General features: G+C 37.4%; 1 protein-coding gene across 1 annotated transcript; it reads left to right on the top strand.

Moving 5' to 3' along the window:
* The first annotated feature begins 2,148 nt into the window (after positions 1 to 2,148).
* glipr2l (GLI pathogenesis-related 2, like) lies at positions 2,149 to 21,255 on the top strand. Its single transcript, XM_041248206.1, has 5 exons — positions 2,149 to 2,371; positions 7,338 to 7,446; positions 7,541 to 7,644; positions 11,478 to 11,555; positions 19,845 to 21,255. Exons 1-5 carry the CDS (start codon positions 2,359 to 2,361, stop codon positions 20,003 to 20,005), a joined length of 465 nt encoding a protein of 154 aa, XP_041104140.1. The 5' UTR covers positions 2,149 to 2,358; the 3' UTR covers positions 20,006 to 21,255.
* Positions 21,256 to 23,033: the final 1,778 nt, after the last annotated feature.

Below are 23,033 nucleotides of genomic sequence, written 5' to 3'. Positions count from 1 at the left end.
ATTTGTATTAAAACATTTTGTGATTGGTGTTTGTCCCGAACTACTGAAATCAGTAGTAAAAACAAAATGGTTAACCAAGGTAACACACAGTAGATGAAAGTTACTGGTAAGGTTTCATGTAAAAAATATGTATCCCTGTGGCAATGTTGCCCACCCCTGTGTGTGTTTCAGTGTTACATGTTGCGTGTTGTGTGTTAATGTTGGTGTATAGTCATTGGTACACGGCATATAAATGGGTCTGTGGAACACAAGTTGTTTAAAATGTATATTTGTATTTAGGCACGAGGATTGCACAGCACTTCACGTGCAGGTAAAAAGTAATAATATGTGAGCACGGGGAATTGCACTTTATTAATTCACGTGCAGTTGTACCGCGACTCCAATTGAATGATTGATTAGCAATCGAGTCTCGGTACAGCTGCATAAAAGATGCATGTTTTCACTCGGGGTTGTGTTTTTGGTGAGTGGAGAATGGGACTGGAGACAGAGGTTATTATAATAATAATAATAATAATAATAATAATAATAATAATAATAATAATAATAATAGTTAAATATCAGCTCACCTTGTTTGTCAGTGTAGTCCATTTTGTTTGTCTCTTTATTTTGGCGAAAGTGCCGTGTCCTGTGTGTTTGGTCTTTACAACCTTTTATTTTCTGTCTGTTTCATTATTAAACGCTGAGTGAATCAATCGCTCAGCTTCACCAAACTTCACTGCTCCGTTGTTTATTTCCTGGTTCCTGGTTTCTGGTCTGACGTCACCCACTGCAGCCGTGTTTGTGACAATCCCCCAGCCTGGAGAACACTGAGTCAGGGCCGTTCAGGTGGCCCCCTTTGAAACCACTCTCACAGCCCCCAGTCTCCACTTTGGAACCAACCATTGAACTAACTTGACTTATAAATTTAATCACACTGTTTAGCTATTATGGACAGATTTAAAATATGTGCCAACAATCTGGATCCTTATTGTAAAAATAAATTACTTTTTAAATTGAAGTATATTAAAAAGTAAAAATTAATGTTTTATTTGTTTGATGAAATAGAATCTGATTTCACCCTACTTTGAATTAAAGCCTGATTAAACCTGATTTTTAACACAAAGACAGTAAAAATCAACCCTCCCCCACAATCTGAACTCCTCAGTACAGGCATGGTAAAGTACAATGTCTGATTACAAAGTTTATCTTCCATGCTAAACATTTCTAGAGAAGGGGGCATAATGAAAAGAGGTGTGTTCTAGCCTGGGGCTTGGTTAAACAGAAAACATAATGTTGTATACTGAAAGTAAAAGAAAATGTTATCAAGCACTACCCAGCCTGTTCTGTGCTTTGGTGATTCTGACAGGCTTTGCTGTTTGCCTCCCTGCTAGGATGACACAACCCCTCCGTTTACAGTCAAGACAGAAATGAGATAAGGGTGACTGCAAAGGGAAGACGCTATAGGGGAAACAGGCCAACATGTCAGTGAATAGGGCTCTAATAAAATCGTAAAGCCAAGACAAAAATAGTTTTGGTATGTTGTGGAATATACGTCTGCTGGGTAAGTTCGGGACAAAGTTCAGGACAGGCACTACATTAATGTAAATTCATGTAATTCATGTCATTGAGAGTTAAAAACTTGGCTTCTGTCCTAACATTTTAAAAGATTCTTAATTACTTTAATGTTTTCTTGAGGAACAGACACTTTACAAACATTGTGCAAATGAATGTAACATACTGTAGACATGCCACTGTAGTTAATCAGATTTGTATTTGATCATAAAGCAGACTTTTTCAACCATATCATTCGTTTATGTTTCCAAATTGTGGCTTTAGCATCAGGACTACAACCCTGCCCTCTCTGAACCCAGAGTGCCACTCTATTAACTAAGTAAGCACACCCGGAAAATCTGCTAGCGCTATACTATAGAAAGTGAAATCATAAATTAAAGAGCAGCTTTTTTCTCTACATTATGTTTTTGCTTTACTGATAAAACTGTATAATCAATATAGAAAATTATCTCACAAAAACCTTTAAGAAGACACTATCGCTTTAAATAAAACATTATTCCTGCAAGACTGAAAGGATTGCTCCCCAAATGTTCCATTGCCAACATATAATAAAATTTCTATCATGTCTTGTTTATTCAGTTACCTTTGGGACAAAAAGCCTCTGCTGCAGTTTTAACAGGACATTTCTCAATCCCTTATAAGGCTCAGAGTGGCTCAGAGTGAGTGATGTAATGTGGAGGCAGGAGTTTGTATTCATTCCAGCTGCCAGACAAGCCAGCACGGCTCTAGGGCAATCCACGAGTTAATAGGAGCAGACCAGACATCAGGATAAAATAGACCGGGAAAGTTAATATTCTATAATCCACCATGGGGAAGTCAGGTAAGTTCACTTTTCAATCAGATTTTGTTTTGCTGTTAGGCCGAACATGGTTTAAACTCGACTCAATTTAAGCAGTTTTAGTAGTATCTGTTATATTTAATTCCATACCACTCAACAGATAATTTAGCTGTATTGGATGTAATAGTCTGTGCTATTGACATACGCCCTATCTTAGTTTTTTGCATTCACTTGGTGCTGTGTGACAGAGAGTGAGTGAGAGGTGCGTGCTACACTGAAGTCTGTTTGAGAAAAGTGAAGCAGAAATTAAAAACCAAAAAAAAGTGTAAGTTTCAACAGCTGCAGGCCTTGGTGAGTTTCTTAAAGCTGAAGTGTACTATTGTGTTGATTCGATAAAGGTGTAGAGAATCCATATTTTATAGCTTGAATTGAATCTGTGAAAACCACAGAAGTCAATCTAGTTAAAAGTTATGTCAAATTCACCATTTTTTGTTTGGTTACTTTACACATTGGGTTGAAACTGATGATTTTGCTCCGAAGTTCTTGGTGATGAAATTTAAATTCGGAAGCTTCATGCAGCCTAATAACATTTTGAGGAGGGAAGACTATTTCCTTTGTGGTTTGAAGTTAATTTCATCCAGCAAATACTGCAGTTGCATCTGGTCTAGAAGCTGTTTTTTACTTTTTAATTATCATTGCAACATAAACTGATACTGCATCTTGGCCAGCAATGTATATTTGTACACAGTATTAGGGCTTTGCAAGATCTAAAATATGTTAAAAAGAAAGGAATGAGGATGGTACTTGCATATAACCACAGTGAACTGTAGATCCTGCACTGAAATATTCCTGATTGTTTTTGTGCTGATATTAAACAAACATTCTTGTTGGGACTTTCACTGTCATAAAATAAGGAAGTAATACTTGATAATGCATTAATGTAGTCATTTAATTACACTTGGGCACCAGGTTTGTGGCAAATGTAACAATATATGTAAGGTTATTTTATATGCAGTCTGTCATGCATGCTTGTCTGTGTCCGTGCAATGTAATCTACACAGGGGATTGGGGGAGAAAACATTCCACTCATTTTTTCATTAACTGGGAATTGTTTTAGAATAGCCCTCTCACCCCAGCTATCGCAGCCACCCACATCTCACCATCCCCATGCACACACACACTCTTGAAACAAAGGCCCATGCATATAAATATAGGGTCTGGTTTTATAACAAGTAATGCTCATTTGATTGTATACTTCAATTTATTGCAGGTCACCATATCCTACCTTTACAGATTATTTTTTGGAACAAATGCCCACACAATATGGGACAATGTTCACATAGCCAACATCAATTCATTTGTCCCCTGAAGGGTGAGCTTATTTTTTTTAATTGATTAAGTCGGCAGGCATTCTCTGAAAAGATACCCAAAAATGTATTTTGATGTAACCACCTTGGTACTTCTGCATTATCCAGAAGGGGTCTCTTTTTATATTTTCAAATGTCCACATTAAAACAGCATTCACTCTCTTGAAATAAACAGTATGATACAGAGGGTGTGCCATTTTTGGTGGTGACTCAAAGGGCTATACTTGCCCGGCTCTGAGATAGAACAGTAGAATATGACTTAAAGTTCACTTTTACTTGTAATACAAATCTTGCTTGCAGTGATAAAAGTTTTTCCTATTAAAATTCCACGCAAATTTCCCATGCTTCTAGCTATGTTACTAATCTTGATGGATCCCAGAAACTAAGCAAGACTTGGTCAGATCAGAGGATAGACCTTGAAGGGACAATGGTTGCGTAATGTGGGGGTGAGGGAGCTCCCCTAGTGAGCGAAAGCCTCAGCATGGTCTGAGGTCAATGTCTGGAGGAGGGATCGGCTTTCAGATTATGGGTGCTATTCATCAACCATTAACATGACAGTAAAGACATTGATGTCTTGTGTGGTTACCAGTTACACGTGGGTCAAATTTCTTGTCAGTTAGTGACAAAAAGGGGAGGTGGGGAAATGGTGATAATTGCTCTGCATTGTGTTTTGGGGTTGGATGGTGTGTTCACTTTTTTTATTTCTGCATAAAGCAGAAAGGACAAATAGAGAGCTCAGTATTGGTCTCCAGGCTCAGTTATACCCATATGCTCTGTGGTTGACTGTGACGGTGTGGTGGGTGTGGGGGTGGAACAGACTTCATAGAGTCAGGGGAAGAGGTGTAAACAACCCTAATACCAACAATGATAGAGGGGTGTATTTGGTGTGACAGCTTCTGGTGATAAACAAGCAAAAACGCACACATGCACGCACACAACTCAGCAGCACAGGTTCAGTGTTACCTCAAAGGCCCCGCACTTACAAAATGATAGCCCTTATATACTAGGAGACTCCACCCCATGATCTGCACAACTCAGCACACCTGCCAGTTGTCTATTGCAGCACAGCTGATCACAGTAATCTTGTCCCCTAATATGGTCATTTCACCCTGCACTGATATGGCCAACTTTTGTTTTTGCCCCTCTCAGTACAGGCATGTGAGTATCTCTGCTTAGCGCCCTCTTTGGTCTGGAGGGAGATTTGCAGCTTCTCGCTCCCTGTCACATTGACAGACTGAGAGAAAGTATAACTAAACTCATTATATGCAATAATGTGAACAAATATATCATTATATATATATATATATATATATATATATATATATATATATATATATATATATATATATTGGTAATGTCTCATTGACATATAACGGTACCACACAATTATATTAGGTATAAATACCATGTTATTATTTATTATGTGTCTTATTTTATAGTAAGGATTATTATTTAGTCTTATTTTATTATTTGTATATAGTGTACATAATCAGTATTATGTTTTTCATTATGATGGACGTACTTTGTCTTTCCTGTTTATATCTCAAGTCAGAACCGAAGGTCTGGGTCAGGGAAATGGGTGCTTATATTTGTTTTTGGAGAAAACTCAATAATAATAATAATAATAATGCTATATTTGTATGTATAATTACAGGCCGAATTGCATAAATAAAAAACCTTTTATTTTTAACCCACTCATGCAGTCAGGCCATCAGATAACACATTTCACATAATACAATAACAATAGAAAAAAAAAAATATACAAAACATAATACAAATAAACACAGTGCAAGTTTTCCAAAATAAAATCGGCAAGTGTACTTATTAATTTATCTGTTCCCGATAGCAAAATGTCTACATAAATATTTTAATGACCGCATGTAATCCTTACACTAGTCCAGATTTTCAAATATTTATGTAAATATCAATCCCCACGAAATAATAGAGAAAACACTTTAGAAAGAGGTTACTTCCACATTTAATATGAGTAGTGAGTCACTGTTTATATCGTAAAATAACACATTTTGCACATTTACGCACAGACAAGGGACATAACAGATGCTTAAGTGTGCATTGTGGTTGACAGACTGAGACTGATAAAATGGTGGGCGATACGATATACTAAAACTACACGGGTGAGGCAATCTTGCATTTCCTGACATCAAATATTTTCCCACTATAGATACTCATAATAATATTATTTAATGATATTAATGGGAAACCAGCAATTTCCTAGTATTTCACGTTTGGGTTAGCTCCTGACTGGTGGCTGCTAATTCAGGCTGCTTCTGTTCTGTCCTTCAGAAATCTGTTTGGGGGTTTACTTGCTGGTGAGCGACTTGCTGACGAACCATCCCCATGTATCTTACCAAGCTATTGAACCCTGGATAAGACATAATTCAGCCTGGAAGTATTTGCCTGACCAATCACTTTGGCGCAGTGAGGAAAGTCCCAGATGATTTTTCCACTCTAAGTCAATGGTGAGCTCCTTGTGGGCCGGGACACCGGGATTCGAATAGTGAGCTCCAGTTTATATGACTGACCCTACACTCCATATGGTTGTGCCTTTACTAGGTGAACCACTGGGGAGCCTGGAGCTGTTACCCTGCACCAATGTGACCTCGTTTTACCTGGCCATGCTGATTAAAACACTAGTTGGGCTTATGTTGGTATTTAGAATCCTTATTGTTAAGAACATTAAAATGGAACTGTTTGCCAGCAGTTCCTTCCAGTGTTTCTCTGCTTTGTGTCCTAAATGCTGAATGACTTGGTTTAAAAGACTGGCCTGGAAACATCCCCTGCCTTCCTTGGCTAATGTTAATTGCCCATAGGAAAGGGCATTGTTGGATTTATTTCTCAGAAGATCTATTCTGCATAAAAACCTTTAAGTCTATTCATAAACTGTTTGTAGGTTGTGGAAGTGTGGTTTGAGGGGCAGAGGAAGCATGCAGTTTGAAAGCCAAGCCTGTTATAAAGTGTTTCTTTTGAGGAGCTGATTCTAAGGAGTACAGGGTACCGACGGAGAGAAGAATGAAGTAAAGCATGTAACAGCTTTACGCATAGGGCCCCATGGAGTTCCACTGTGTTCAGCAAAGGAAACATCAGGGCTGGGGAGAAAACACCCTTTCTCTGTATCCTGGTCTTGTCAGGATATGGGGGAGAGTTGAGAGCTCATTGGAGTTATTCCAGGCCTACCAAACAGCACACCTGTCTTGGCTGAATATAGTCGACACAATTGTTGAACTGGATTTTAATTTGCTAGTCTCATACAGCTAGAACATGAGAACTCGGCTCAACCTTTCCATAAATGTCCCTCAATGGCCTTTGAGCTGGATAGAGGAGGATGGCATAACATGTGATGAGTGGAACATGGTGGGCTCTAATAGGTGTAGTAGACAAACCTGGAGGAGAGGGCTGCTCTGTTGTGTTGAGTTAAGAAAATGTATTAGAAAAGCAAAGTTTAATTGACAAAGGTAATGATACAAAGTGTATATTCCCAATTCACATTTTTCAAACTGTTCTTCACAAAAGTCAAGGTTGTGAAGGCATTTTCATTATTATGCGTCTTTTATTGTGGTTAATACAGTTTTTCACCTATTAAATGATTCTTGGTTTCATATTCATTTTATTTTCCACCAAAGCATCGAAGCAGTTTGCAGAAGAAGTTTTGAGGACCCACAATGAATACAGAAGGAAACACAGAGTTCCAGGCTTAAAGCTCAGCAGTAAACTCAGCAGAGAGGCACAACAGTAAGTCCAGCAGCCTGATTTAGTTGTGCGCTGTGTTGTATGCTTTCTCTTGCTGCATGGTTGTTTGTAACCCTGTGATTGGGCTGTGTTTCAGGTATGCAGATGCCTTGGCCAGCACCAGGATTCTGAAACACAGTGCAGAATCCAGCAGGGGGCAATGTGGAGAGAACCTCGCCTGGGCTTCCTACGATGAGCCAGGTTAGTACAGAGCTACAGTACCTTGACACAGCACTGCAAACTCATTTTGTATATGTGTGAAAGACAAATAAGGTTGGATTTTATAGGATCTTACCTTTCTGAACATTTGTCCACACCAGATCTAATTCATTTTATAATTTTTGCAGGATTTAGTTAATTCGTGGCCTATGGTGTGATGACAACATTTTCTTTAAATAAATTGATATATAATGATGGCCGGGAAACTAAAAAAATGTAACTATCAAATCTATATGTATAACTGTTGTTACCTTAGCCAAAACACTTTTTTCCATTTTTGAAAGTCTTATATATGAGTCTAATTGTAAAGAGTTTTAACATAGCTGACGCTTGTCAGTTGATTTTCTTAATGAAAAAACTTCTTCCTAACTAAAATAAAACAATTTTAATGGCTTTGTATTATTCAATATTACTTGACATTGTGCAAATGTACTGACTAAAGCATTTATTCATGATATTTGTCATACCAATTTTAAACGCCACACCGTAGGACTGTGACGTCACACCATGGGACACTACACTTCAGTTTGAATGACAAGATAAAGATTTGCGAAGCGGCAAATGGGGAAATACAAGCTAGGTAATCGGGAAACATTTTGAAACAAAATACACCTTTTTAATTTGTTTTTTACAAAACTATTTTACAAATTTGTCTTTTACAGACGTTGAACATGAAAGTAAATATGGACGGCAACAGCCATCCCCTTTTAGGGACAAATCTATCTTAGTTTTTTAAGGCACTTCATAGCCATTTTAAGTAACATTAACAAGTCAGTAACATACAGTAACAAGTAACATTAAGTAAGGAAAACAACACGGCATTCTACTTTATAGCTCAAGAGGTTATTTTCATTAAATGTAGTCTATTCGTTATGAAGGAGTTGTGTCTATCTGTGGGTGGGTGCTTTTTTTTTCTAAAATCATAAACATGCTACAAGGAAAGAGATGGGATAAAGGGATCATACGGCAGATATGCTGCAGGGGGAAGGGTCCAACAGGGTCCCTCCATTGATCATGCTAGTTGATGATTTTCAATTTTTCTCAGTCATCATGTGACAGCTTCACAAAGCTTGATGAAGGGGAAGGTTCTGGCTCTGAGATATGACTGACAGCATATTTATTTTGTAATCTTTTCTATCTGATTTCCTCTTACTATCCCTCATCTTTGTCTGTCAAGCTTCAGTGAGGTCCTTGATGGAGAATACCTGTACTACCTGTGCTTGGTAGCTAAGGAAATAAGACAATAATGTTGATACTGAGTGGTTGGCCATCAATCATTTCTATCTTACTAACACCCTGAAATTTTGTTATCATTATAAATCACATGGGTAAATAAGCCATACATTGCTATACAAAAGAGGTACCAGTAGTGAAAAAAAGGAAGAGTTTCTACTGTTTCTGCAGTACAAAGATTAACTACACACTAAATTGAATGACAACAATGAGAGCAGTTACAATCCTAGGGGACCGCACAAGAATGACTTACACTGGTAGGGGGGTGGAAATTAAATATTAGGCCCATGATACAGTGTGACAAAGTGCCCGCCCCTGTGTATATTATCTGTTATATGTTGTGTGTTTAATGTTGGTGTATAGTCATTGGTACACAGGATATAAACGGGTCTGTGTAACACGAGTGTTTAAAATGTATATTTGTATTTAGGTGCTAGGATTGCACAGCACTTCACGTGCAAGTAAAATGTAATATGTGAGCACGGGGAATTGCGCTTTATTAATTCACGTGCAGTTGTACCGAGACTCCAAGTGAATGATTGATTAGCAATCGAGTCTTGGTACAGCTGCATAAAAACAACATGTTTTCACCCACTTGCGGTTGGGTGTTCGGTGAGTGGAGAACGGGATAGGAGACGGAGGTAGTAATTGTAATTATAATAAGAATAGTAAAATGTCTGCTCACAGTATTTTTGTTTAGTATTAGTCCGTTTTGTTTGTCTCTTTGTTTTGGTGACATGTGCTGTGTTTGTGTTTGTTTGACAACCTTTTTATTTTCTGTTCTGTTTATTAAATGCTGAGCGAAACATTCGTTCAGCTCCACCAAACCACACCTCTCTGTCGTTCATTCCTTTTCCTGGTTCTGACGCCTCCCACTTCGGCCATCTTAGTGACATACAGAAATAAAAATATGAGAATATTCATTTGGCTCTGTCTGTGTCTATGATGAACCTTCCATAATATAGCTCATTCGTCTTCATGCCAGCAAGGCCTCTCTCTTAGCAAGATCGTTATTGATCTTTGCTCAGTACTTGTGGGCATCTGGAAGCAAATAGAATAAATAAAGGTTAAGAGATGTTAAAGAATATTCTGAACATCATTATCAGTTGTATTAGAACATTTTCCAGCAAAGCATTAGCTGTATTTGAAAATATGATATATTTATCACGTTAAATCCTACAGCAGTTCTTGGGAAATTATTTATACTGCCTTTATAGATTATACAAGGACATAGTACCTCTTATGAGGCTAAAAAGCTATAGATAAAAACTACAGAGTGACGGTCAAATATTTGTCACACCATAGGACATTTTCATCACTTTTTCTATTTCTGATTTCAAACAAGCACTTATAAAGCCATATATATCATCTCATGACCTTGAATCTACTGACATGTATTTCTATTCAATGTAAGATATAAACAGTTAATTTTTTTTGGATAATTTCCTTTTTTATGTGTCACACCGAAGGACACACAAAATGTACATGTCCTACAGGGAGGCATAGATGATGATTTAAAAGACATCTCTGAGAGACTAACTTACCTTGATGCACATGCTGGGGGTCTTCCAAAGACCTGATGACCTCCCTATGTCAAAAATGAAATGTTGTCGTCGCCAAAAATGCCTTGATAGTAAATGGGAACATTTGGTGGACCAATGCACTTGTGAAATGGCATTCTCATTAATGCTGTTTGCTTTGAAGAAGGGAAAGCAGTTATCTAGATACAGTCAATTCTCGTTAAAACAAACTTGGCTTAGACACATTTTCTATATGGTCCCACACAAATTTAGCAGTCACTTATTGTAAATTACTACTTATAATACAAACTCACTTAACATTAATTTATTGTTTATGCAAATTATTTTTGAGCACCCAGGGAAGAAAAATTGGAATAAAACAAATCACCCTAGTTCAAATAATTGAGTGTACACAATACTGGGAAACGTATTAAGTTGCATCCAGATTAGTATCTCTGTACTATATTTTACTGCTGTTTTTGGGCTACTGATCCTATGATATATTTCGAGTGGCCACAGGGCTCACACATCAATGCCATTTTCATGCAGCGCACAAAATGTGGAGGATGATGCACCACCGTACAAGAAAAATAAAGAAGAGGCTGCAGATTTCAACATTCCCACAAACAGTTTGTCAGCTATTCTGAAAAACCAGGCTACAGTAACACAGGCCTATGAACAGCAAACTGTGGATGCAAGTCATCAGCCTTTCTGATTTAATCAATACCTTGATGTTCAGGACACCTTACTTTTGTGGTTTATGAATGCCCGTGATCAGAATAGGACATGCAGATTTCAAGTGCAGTTAATGTATACTTTTTAAAAGTTCACTTGTAACTATATTTTTAAGAAAATACACTGGAATTTTTAATATGATAATACTTTTCATTGTACTGTAATTGAAATTTGATTTCAGTGTTGTAACTTCAATAAAAATTGAGTACACACATTTTTGTATGCTGGTCTCTTGAAATTCTTATTAATGGCAGTTGACTGTTAGTCAGTAACATTTTTGTATTCTGTGGTTGTGAAAACTTATCAAGTGTCGTTTCATTCTTTCAGGGAAAGAAGTAGCTGAGAGATGGTACAATGAAATAAAAAATTACAATTTTAATTGCCCTGGATTTTCCTCTGGTACAGGTAAGTTTCATCCTCCTCTTGACATGCTAAAGTGATCATTAGAGAGGTTTATCATGGTCTTAATGCCCAGTGGAATAAGTAATTAGAACAGTTTAGTCAGCTCTAGTATTAACAATATTAATGGCAGGGCAGCACACCAGGGTATCAAAGCAAACACCAGTAGTTATAGAAGGTATAGAGGATGCCTACAGTTATGTATAATTCTTATTTATAAAATCTGAAGCTGCTTCCAGTGGACAGGATGTGACATAACGTATAGTTCCTATTCTAGCTTTGTAAACTGTTCCCTCGGATACCTAAGTGCAGTGGATTGTTACCAGGGTAACAGGAGGTCACATTCTATATAGGGAGGAATTAATGAGGAAACGAGACATAACATCAGAAACTGACAAGAGTACATTTGTATTTTGCTTGCTTTCACTGATTTACTGTGATGTGGGGTAAATGTAACATGGTTCAAGTAAAAGTTATACAGTTCAACATGCCAAAATCCTACAATTAAAAACTGGAAAATGTCAGTAATTTTCTGCACTGGAGATGTTTGCCAGCTGTTGCTGCTGTAGCTGGAAATCGCTCGCACAAAAGAGTTAACTGCAATCTGCAGAGAAAGCATGGTGCAAGGAACATGTAACATATTGAATTAGCCTCATGTTTTGCTCATAACCCCAAAAATAATTAAATGGTCTTTTTAACTATTGGGTTTTATGAAGCAATTGTTTGCTATTGAAACTATGTGTATAAACTTTTTCTATTTTGTATTATTATTTTAAGTAACAATATACAGTGCCTATAGAAAGTTTACACCTTTCAAAATGTTTACCTTTTTGTTGCCTTATAGCCTGGAATTAAAAATGCATTTAAAAAAAAAAAAAAATTGTCTATACATCCTACCCCACAACTTCCAAGTGAAAAAAATATTCGAGAAATTTGTAGAAAATGAATTAAAAATAAAAACTGAAATAACTTGGTTGGTTACGTGTCCACCCCGCTTCTAAAATTGTAGTAATTCACATGATTTCAGGATAAATTCAGCCTTCCCTGTAGGTTGCCTCTGCTGGGTAGTGCATTTCAAAGCAAAAGCTCAACCATGAACACCAAGGTGCTTTCAAAAGAACTCCGGGACAAAGTTGTTGAAAGGCACAGATCAGGGGATTGGTATAAAAAAAAATATCAAAGGCCTTTGATATCCCTTGGATCACGGTCAAGATGATTATTAAAAAGTGGAAGGTGTATGGCACCACCAAGACCCTGCCTAGATTAGGCCGAATCTCCAAACTGGATGACCGAGTAAGAAGGAGACTGATCACAGAGGCTACCAAGAGGCCAATGGCAATTTTGCAAGAGATACAGGCTTTTATGGACAAGACTGGTCAAAGTGTGCATGTGACAACAATATCCCAATCACTCCACAAATCTAGCCTGTATGGTAGGGTGGCAAGAAGGAAGCCATTACTCAAGAAAGCCCACCTTGAATCCCATATGCAAAAAAACACTGAGGAGATTCTGTAGCCATGTGGCAAAAAGTTTTGTGGTCTAAAATTGAACTTTTAGGCCTAAATGCAAAGCGTTATGTTTGGCGCAAACCCAACACAGCACAACACCCAAAGAACACTATCCCTACTGTGAAGCATGGTGGTGGCAACATCATGTTATAGGGATGTTTCTCATTGGCAGAGACTGGGGCACTTGTCAGGATAGAAGGGAAAATGAATGGAGCAAAGTATAGAGAAGTCCTTGAGGAAAACCTGCTGCCCTCTGCAAGAAAGCTGAAAATGGGACAGACGTTCACCTTTCAGAATGACATCGACCCAAAGCACTCAGCCAAAGTTACACTGGAGTGGCTAAGGAACAAAAAGTTAAATGTCCTTGAGTGGCCCAGTCAGAGCCCCAACCTAAATCCAATCGAAAATTTGTGGCATGACTTGAAGATTGCTGTCCATCAATGCTCCCCAAGGAACTTGACAGAGCTTGAACAATTTTGTAAAGAAGAATGGTCAAATATTGTCAAATCTAAGTGTGCAAAGTTGATAGAGACCTATCCCAACACACTCACAGCTGTGCTTCCACCAAGTATTAACTCAGGGGGGGGTGGAGACTTATCCAATTACGATCTTTCAGTTTTGTATTTTTAATATATATATTTTTTTCTCAATAAAACTTTTTTCTTCTTAACAGTGTGCAGTATGGAGTGTAGATAAGTGGAAAAAAAGAATCCTAATTTAAATGCATGAAACTCTGAGGCACTGACACAACAAAATGTGAAAAAGGTTCAAGGGGGTGTAGACTTTCGATAGGCACTGTAGATAACATGCATTATACATGATGATACTATTACACCAGTGGAAACCTTGGAAACCTATTTTCTTGGGTAGCATTCAAGAAATTATATTTTAGTTTAAAGTGGGACATGATTATTGTACCCTGAAGCTTTACAATAGGCACTGGTGAATGACTTTAGGTCTGACTTTCTAGCAAATGCTTTCTAGCAAAGACAGTAAATTGAGGATACTCCATTGATGTAGTTAAACATGCACTACAAAATGTGGAAAAGAAAGATTGTTTAAACCTAAATTAAATAGCTGAATTCAGGAAATTAGTAGAACATTAGTAGAACATTAGTGTCATCCTGCTAAAATATCTGTCAGTCAATTTCATCTGATCCTTCCTCCCATTTGCGTTATTAGATATTTAAAGATATCAACCAACTTGTTCATCCTCTATCCACCTCCATTCCTATAAGCAGCCATTGCATCCTCATCAGTAGAGCACCAGCTTCAGCGCTCGCCTCTCCCACTGCTTCAGCCATGCCCACACCTGTTCTTGAGCAGCCAATCTTGACTTTAGTGACCGCCTCTACTTTAGGATCCTCTGAAGTATTTTGTGATAATTAACTACTGTTCAAATTAATAAAGGCTGTTCCTCTTCCCCTATAATTATGCAACTTCTTCACCAGCTAGTATGGATTTCAGTTATTAATAATTTTATTTTGAAGCCCAACACCTTCCCGATATCGCATTGCTGGTGCTCTTTCTCTTTTACAGATCATGCAGTTCAGACGTCCAGCTCCATCAGCTCCATCTTTTCCTCCACCCATTCCTCCATTCAGCAAACTGGTTTTCAACTAAATTCATACATTTGCAATCTTCTGTTTCAGCTCATTCTAAAGCAGTTCTTCCTCCCCAATTGTATTCTCCCATTCATTCCATATAGGCACAGCAACATCAACAGCCAAAGTTAAAAATCAACCAGTTCCTCAGTGGTGGAATCTTACATTCGCTCTTCTCTCCTTGATTATATTTTCGCTCAACAAGTATTGCTAGCATGCCTGGAGTGGGGCCATCTCTCCACCAGAGGTTTCCTCCCACAGAGGTGGGGTTTTTCCTCTCTGACAAGCGGTTAGAGTAGTTAAAAAAAATTATATATATGTATTGCTGTATATATAATAATCGTAATTAATCACTACCTTTCTTTTCTAACTAACTAATTTCTCTTTTTGCATTGGTGGCACAGTTGCAAGGAGCCAGGGGTCCTCTTTTGGGTGCAAGTGAAGCTCACTTTTTGACCTTAGAGGTCGACTGTGTCGCATCACCCTCCAAGAGGAAGGTTCCCACTGGCCAGTTGCACCCATGCCAGTCTTCCCCTTCAGAGAGCAAGCTGCTCACAACTTTAGAGCTAGTCATTGCACTCACTTATCGAAGTTAGCTCTTACAGTTGGGGGAGGCTCTTTATGTGTTTATTTCTTATTCTCTTTAGTAGCGCTTTTGTTTTCCCTGCGTAGATAGCGAGGCTCTCCATCTGGCCTCAGAGCGTCAGCCGAAGTCTGACCTCTCTTGACTAGTCCTCGCTTCCCGGCCTTGGAGATCGATCGGCAATAGTCAAGGGGAAACCCCTATTCTGTTATCAAGTCACAACCACCTTGTCTTTATTCTAGTAGACCCTCAAGCAGGCCTGTCTCCTGCCTCGTGAACTTTCCTTAAATCAAACTCTGCATCAGTTTAGCAAAGCAATTCACTTGGTCATTCCATCAATGTATTTGAATGAATGCAAGATAGAGTCCAAAATGTGTTTCAGTATTTGATTCACTCTGCTGTAGCTTTAAATATAAAAGTTTTCGTTTCGATATAGCTATATATATATATATATATATATATATATATATATATATATATATATATATATATATATATATATATATATACAACCACAGCAAATACGTTTATCTTATTAGTTGACATTGTATAGAAATGTTGTAATACATGACCTCCTCCAGCTCTGGTATTTGTCTTATTTATAGTGCTTACAGGAGGACTGCTGAACTTGCTTCTTAATCATAACAAATAACAACTGAAAAATGTTCCGTGCTCATAAATATTTATTCAAAATGATTGAGGCACTAATTAGAATGTAACAGTAGGGTTTATGTCTCATAAAGCAACGTAGTGATGGCAGCAAACCAAGAGAAACAGCTGCATCTTATTGGCAGATAAATTTAAGCCAGAATGTTTTGTACAGGGGAAATATTGGAATTGGGGTAAACAAATCTGAATTGGGGGGGGGGGGGGGGGGGGGGGGGTGGCGTTGGGTAATTTAAAATTTAATGTCAGTTATTTCACATTAGAAAATTTGACTTGAAAGAAGTATATGCCGAGACGTTATTGCCGAGTATTTTACATTGATAACAAATTGTACTGTACTAAATTGACATTACTGCACACATAGAATTATACATACATAATATATTATAATATATTATACATAAAACACTACAGGACTGTAACTGCATTAGAATTATAAAATATAGCATGCTGAAAGAGTTAAATTTTTGACAGCTGGGCTTGAGTGTCCGTGTGAAGAGTTTCATTAGTAAGTAGGGGTTTTGGAACGGGTGTTGAATGTCATCTCAGCAGTGCTTTATAATTTGTTTCATTATTCTGTAATTGTGTGAATAATTGCAGCTGCAGCTGAAAATCAGCCTTCAGTGAAAGCAGGCCAGACTTTAGCTCCACAGTGCTAAATGTGCCAGCAGTCCCAAATCAGGACCCACATCGCTACTGTCATCAGTGTTCAAGAGAAACTCAAGTCAGGAGAGACAATGTTAATGAATACCGATGCCTTTTTCTAAAATCTCACTTCCTTTAAACTGGAACTTTTGACTGGGAGAATGATTCAATGAGAAGGGGCTAGCAACTGTGAGATCCAAGAAAAGCTGTTTTATTTTGTCGGTGATGGAATCTGGACTCTTGCCAATTAGGATCATTGTAAAACCTGGAATAGCCCAAAGCCTTTTATTACCAAAAAAAAAAAAAAAAAAACTTGTTCAAAAATATTGTTGTAGATGTAGGTTATGAAAATTAACCACATTATTATTAGCATTTTTTATTTATTTTTTGATAAGGAACCGTATAAGCATTAATGGGCCTAATCTTCATTTAGCCTGATGGTTGCCTGTATTTTAGATTTGAACATTTAAGCTGTCATTTGACTTTTCTTGATCTCTGCAAGGGAGCACGGAACTTCACCAAACCTGTCGAGATGAATACAGGCATTTGTTTGGCGGGAGTAGAGGGAACTATTTTTGTCATGAGATTCAGCAACCTCATATTACAATTGAACCTGTGGTGCGTTCATTTACAAGACAATCAATCAAATACCACAGAGCGAGAAAAGGATTAACTGGCAATAGCTGAGACTGAAGTGCCTGGCACTGTCCTTAATTAACAATTTCTCAGCCAGGCATGAAAAAGAAGCAGAATGAGAATAGAATTTGTGGTTAAGGCCTTCTCTAAGCTGAGTTCCCCTATGCTGGGAAAGTGATAACGTCCCTTTCTTCTAAACAGACCCATTTCCAAGAATGGCAGTTCTAAATGATATAATTGCAAGTGCAACTAGTTATCCTCTTTGAGGGCACTGGTTCTGTTCTGTTTTTTTTTTTTTTTTTTGTCAGGCTGCCCTGATCCCTGTTAGTAATGCAATGCAAAACAATAGAATTATGGGTAGTGGCAAAAAAAAAAAAAAACAAAAAAAGCACTTCCTGTGTTGGTGTGTGCTGGCATCTGTATACAGTTTATTCAACAGATGTAGTAGTCATAGAGACTCCGGAAACCAGTGAACATTGTGTTTTTTTGTTTTTTTTACAATTAGGGAAAATAAGATTAACAAAGGTTATTCAGTTATTGAGTTGTGTTTCTTAAATATGATCCGTGTCATCAATTTCATAAAACAACCTTTCAGAAACTGCGTTTTAACCTGTAGAACCCTCGCCATGGAGACAACACCACAGAAACAGCAGAATCGGAACATGCACAAACAAAATAAGATGTCATTGATGCAGTAAATATTTGTATACATTTTTTTTTTTAAAAAAACATACATGCAATCTTAACATATTCTCAAATATATAACTTCATACATTTATAAATTTAAACCCGCAACCGGTACCCATGCCTTCAGTGATCATTTTTACATAGTAAGAATAGCATCTATCCCTGTATTTCTTGTTTGCATTCCTGAAATAGTGTCACCATCTCTGTTCCTGCATGTTCTCTCTCTCACTCTGACCCTATTACCTGTTTTAACCTATTAAATAGTGCTCCTTTTGAAACATTTTCAGCTGATGGAGCTCACGATAATGATGGTAATCGCTCAGAAAGGTTTTCTACAGGCCGCTGTAGTAGTTTGTTTGTAAAGTGCTAACGAGGACTGGAGATCATTTGGAGAGGAATAACAGTAAGGTGATTTGAACTGAGAGGGACATCATGAAGGGTTGTTAAGATAGCACACTTGAACATGAGCACTTTAATCAGGCAATGTAGACCCGAGCACAGACCAGGGTATTTCTTTGATACAATTATTATTATTATTATTATTATTATTATTATTATTATTATTATTATTATTATTATTATTTATTTCTTAGCAGAAACCCTTACCCAGGGCAACTTACAGTTGTATACAAAAAGTACATATCAAGAATCACAGTACAATTAAGAGCAAGATACAAAACACAATGACTTTGGTCCTAATAAGAGCAAATACAAAACACAGTATGATTTAATATCGGGGCACTTCAAGAGCAGATAACAGTTACATCATTGTTAGGTAAGAGTGCAAATGAAATACAAGATACTACAGTTGGATTAAGTGCAGGATTACAGTAAAATAGGGAGCTGATAAATGCAAGTTAAAGTGCATTAGAGGTAGAGTGCTATATTGTCCAGAAGGGAAGAGTTGAGTTTAACAGGTGTTGTCTGAAGAGGTGTCCTGAGGAGGCGCCAGAAGGTGGTCAGGGACTGGGTAGTCCAATAAGAAGAGTGACTGTTCCATAGGGCACCAGAGAGAGTGTGGGAGGGGGGAGGCGCAGAGGGATGAGGTTAGAGGGGTTAGGGGAGCAGCGGTGGAGAGAGGACAGAGGATGGGAATGAGAGGACAGAATAACAGAGATGTGAGAGACAGTCATAGCAGGACAGGTGAGACAGATAGGTAGAGTAGTAGTGGGAGTGGGGGAAGGGTACAGACCTGTCTAGTAGTTGTCTTCTTCCAGAGCGCTGCTAGGTTCAGTTTTTCTCCAGATTTTCTCCAACAGTTAGTTATTGAGTGGCTGGCATGCAAGTGCATTACACATGTACTTAACCAAGGTTCTATAAATTCTTGTTCTGAGCACACAAGGTGAGTTAAGTACTGTCGGTAAATGAAGCTGGTTGTTAAATAGAGCCAACTTTCATGAATGTACATGTTAAGTCAGCGGTAACAGTTGTTGCAGTAAAGTACCATTGCACAGAAGAAACTGTGTGAGTTTTACTGGTTACACAACACCCAATATAAAATGAGACGAGCACAAACCAGAGTTATCCAGTTGCGTTCCAACTACAGTACTGTAGTTCTAAGGAAACCTGGCAATTCCAGTACCTTTGAGTTCTATTTCTTGGAAGAAGCAAGCAGTGACTCAGGGTATCTCACTGGGAGAATTCTTGCTCTCATGCCACAAGAATCAGAGTTTCATTCTACTGCATTCTGTTCATGCTACATATGCGAAATCCTGTGGAAAGTGGGAAAAAAAAACTGTCTGCCAGAGATCATATGTCTATTCCTTCCTCGCTGCTCTCTTGTTTCCTTATTTCCTGAAGAATATGAGTGATGGTGATAAGGGGCTTATTTCCTGAGTCACACATATTCCATCTTAGTCCTGAGTCAGTGTGTCTGACCTCATAAGGGAACTATTTGGAAAAAGCATGAGTAACACATTGCACACTGCACAACTTTGACCTTTTCATTATTTCTTTATTCCACTAGGACACTTTACAGCCATGGTGTGGAAAAACACCAAGAAGATGGGGGTGGGGAAAGCAAAAGCCTCTGATGGTTCCACGTTTGTGGTGGCGAGGTACTTCCCAGCTGGGAACATTGTCAACCAGGGACAATTTGAGGAGAACGTGTTGCCACCGAAGAAATAACCAACAAGGGCAGAGTTCAAGGGATGAGAGAGGGATAAGAAATTGAAATTGTAAAGGTGTCTTCAAGTTTAACCACTTGTTTTGTGAAACCAGAATGACACTTTAATCAACTTCTGTGCATTTTAAAGTAACTGGTTTACATGTATGTTCCCAGGGGAACTGATATTGTACTGAGAGATACATTATTAATCCTGCAATGCAAAAAGAAAACAAAACCACAAGGGGAAATTCCTGACCTGCAGGACTTCTTAATGACAGCAGGTACTGGATTTTAAAGCAGAGAGGCTGTGCTGTTGTTCCCTGTTCACAAATGAAACTCCTGGCCCTCTTTAGAAAAAGTGGTGAAAGATTTAATCAGTGCTAAAGCTTATTTAATAAGATTTTGAATAGTGTTTTGTGAATAGAGCCCACTGTGAGAAACTTATTGAAGATGTTTAGAGTAATTCATAAAACAGTGTTCCCTGTTGAAGCAAAAGGAAGGCTTTGATTTTTACATTTGTGAAAAATCTTTGATAGTGTCTTTTCCCTTTTAAGAGAAACCATTTGGAATTGTACGGGTGGGGATTTTTAAAACCCATAAGACTAAAATACTATTTTATGTTTATATCCAGCTTTAATCCAGTAGTTTGCACCCCCCTTGTATTGTCATAAAGACTGCCAGAATGCTCTTTATAATTAACGCTATATTTACAGCAATCAAATGATAAACAACATAAAAAATATATTTGCAAGACTGTAAGACTTTGCAATAAAGTGCAGTAGTTTGAGAACCAGATTATTATTCTGGATTTATTTCCTCCATTCCTGCATGTCCTGATTTAATTTTAAGACTTCTTCTACAGACCTTTGTTTCTCCTGTTTCCAAGGCAACCGGTTACTAATATATACAGGAAGTCTGGGCACTAGGGGTCAGGATTTACATCACAGTTTATTTAACTGAAGACATAATAGATGAAGTGTGCGTATAGAACAGAGAGGGTTCCGTGAGAAAGCAAGCTAATAGATTGTAAAATTACACACAAAAAAACAGTTTTTTTTTTTTTTTGTGGCCTATACTATTTAAGATAAATTGGGCCACATTCTCAGCTATTTACTCCACATCGTGATCCTCACAATTTCTTTTCCTAAAAAATCAACCAGAGCCTGTTAACAGAACCATAATTTAAATGTCTACTGTAGTTTTTTTCTGTTTTGTTAACTTTTATTTGGCGCATTTTTGTTTTTTAATAAAAATAATAAATAACAATAACAATTTGAAAATCTAGCCCTTGAATTTTTTTTTTACAATAATTTTTTTTTTTTAATCTAGTAGTTTCCAATTTTTTAATTTATTATTTTCTCCCCAATTTACTGTGCCCAATTATTTTGTTTAGCCCAGCTCACCGCTACCACCCCTGCGCTGACTCGGGAGGGGCGATGATGAACACACACTGTGCTCTGAAATGTGTGCCATTAGACGCCCGCTTTTTTACACACTGCAGACTCACAATGCAGCCACCCGGAGCTACAGCGTCGGAGGACAACGCAGCCCTGGGCAGCTTACAGGCAAGCCACTCTGGAGCCCTTTTTTTTTTTTTTTTTTTTTACAATTCTAATATGAATAAACAAATAATACTGAACACTACTTACAAATCCCTTAATTAAGTGTCTGAGTGGTTTACTTCTGGTTTGGTAACTGTATTGTGCACAAGTTTCCATTCTGAAAAAAATGATGCAATGACGATTTGAGGTCAATGCCTTTGAGAATCTATCCCATTGTCTATTAAAAAAAAAAACAACCACTATGTACAGGAAGGGGAGGGGGGTTCCATATTTACAAATATCTGTAAAAGTTTACACTAACTGTAATAAATGTAATTATTTACACATGGGCATTTACTGATTGTGCCAAATGTACTAAGAAATATGTTATATGAACCAACTGTGTATTAAAAAAAACAAAACTAACAGTCTATGCTAAAACAGTCCACCCCTTTAAGCAATACACTGTAATAAAATAAACAGTTCAAGTAATAATGAATGAGCAACATGCTGAATGAATGTATTGTTTGATATGTCTAGTTTAGTTGAAATGTTAAGTAATGGCTAAACGGTTAGTAGGAGTTTACTAAACTTGTAACACTCTGCCCACAGTGGACTTAAGTAAGAACACATGTAGTATTTCTTACATGCACTGGGGACAGACTGTTGCTTGAGGGCAGGCTAATTTTTACACTCTGGTGTACCAGCTGAACTTATGGGGCAAGACTTATATTTGAGAATCATTTTGATCTAGGAAGTAGTTCTGTACCAGCAAAGTGGTCCACTTATTTAAAACATGTAGTTAGATCACATATAAACTGAAATGTCCACCTTTTATAGGGAATACATGTAAAAAAAGAGCACAGTGTGAATTCTGGTTTTAAACATAGGCATATTTAATATTAGGAATGCATATACAGTAGTAACATGATATAGTACTGGCGTTTAAATATCTAAATTAATCATACAATTTGTGTGTAATGGTTTAATTTAATTGGCACTCTCAATTATATATTTCTTCCAGACAAGCTCAAGATTCCCAAAACAAACAATTGAACAGTAAAGCACACAACGCTGTTATGTCTTTTATCAATGTTACCAGCAAGTTAGAAAATAGATACAGTACATAAGTAGTAGCCCAACTAGTCCAGCTCGGCTTCAGTGTAACTATCAGTTACATGGAATAGAAAGCATTCATAGGAAACAGTAATTCTCTTTAATTAGCTAACAAATACTATGAATATGCAAGCAGGATAACTGCCTGTAAATAAGAGTCAGCAAATACCATTCGGATTAATAAGATATTGTGAAATTGTAATGCATTCTTTATTAATCTGTAAGTGTTGAATTGGTAAAAATAATTTACTAGTTTTTTGATTGCTGTTAAGCACTAGAAACTGTGGATTATTTTCTTACCGATTCAACGCTTTGAGTTGTTTATGCCACTTACTGGTAAAACATTTCTTCCTAATTGATGCTTGTTCAATAAGGAGATTTGATGCAACAG

The sequence above is a fragment of the Polyodon spathula genome, chromosome 4 (genome assembly GCF_017654505.1).
Source record: "Polyodon spathula isolate WHYD16114869_AA chromosome 4, ASM1765450v1, whole genome shotgun sequence".
Taxonomy (NCBI): Eukaryota; Metazoa; Chordata; class Actinopteri; order Acipenseriformes; family Polyodontidae; genus Polyodon; species Polyodon spathula.
The sequence above is the reverse complement of the archived record's forward strand: the minus strand, read 5'-3'. Positions and strand labels throughout refer to the sequence as shown.

Bases quoted from the DNA above. Each gene is read 5' to 3' on its own strand.
- glipr2l (XM_041248206.1), top strand. The intron at 7,447-7,540 runs GTAAGTCCAGCA...GCTGTGTTTCAG, and splicing joins CTCAGCAGAGAGGCACAACA to GTATGCAGATGCCTTGGCCA. The intron at 11,556-19,844 runs GTAAGTTTCATC...TTATTCCACTAG, and splicing joins TGGATTTTCCTCTGGTACAG to GACACTTTACAGCCATGGTG.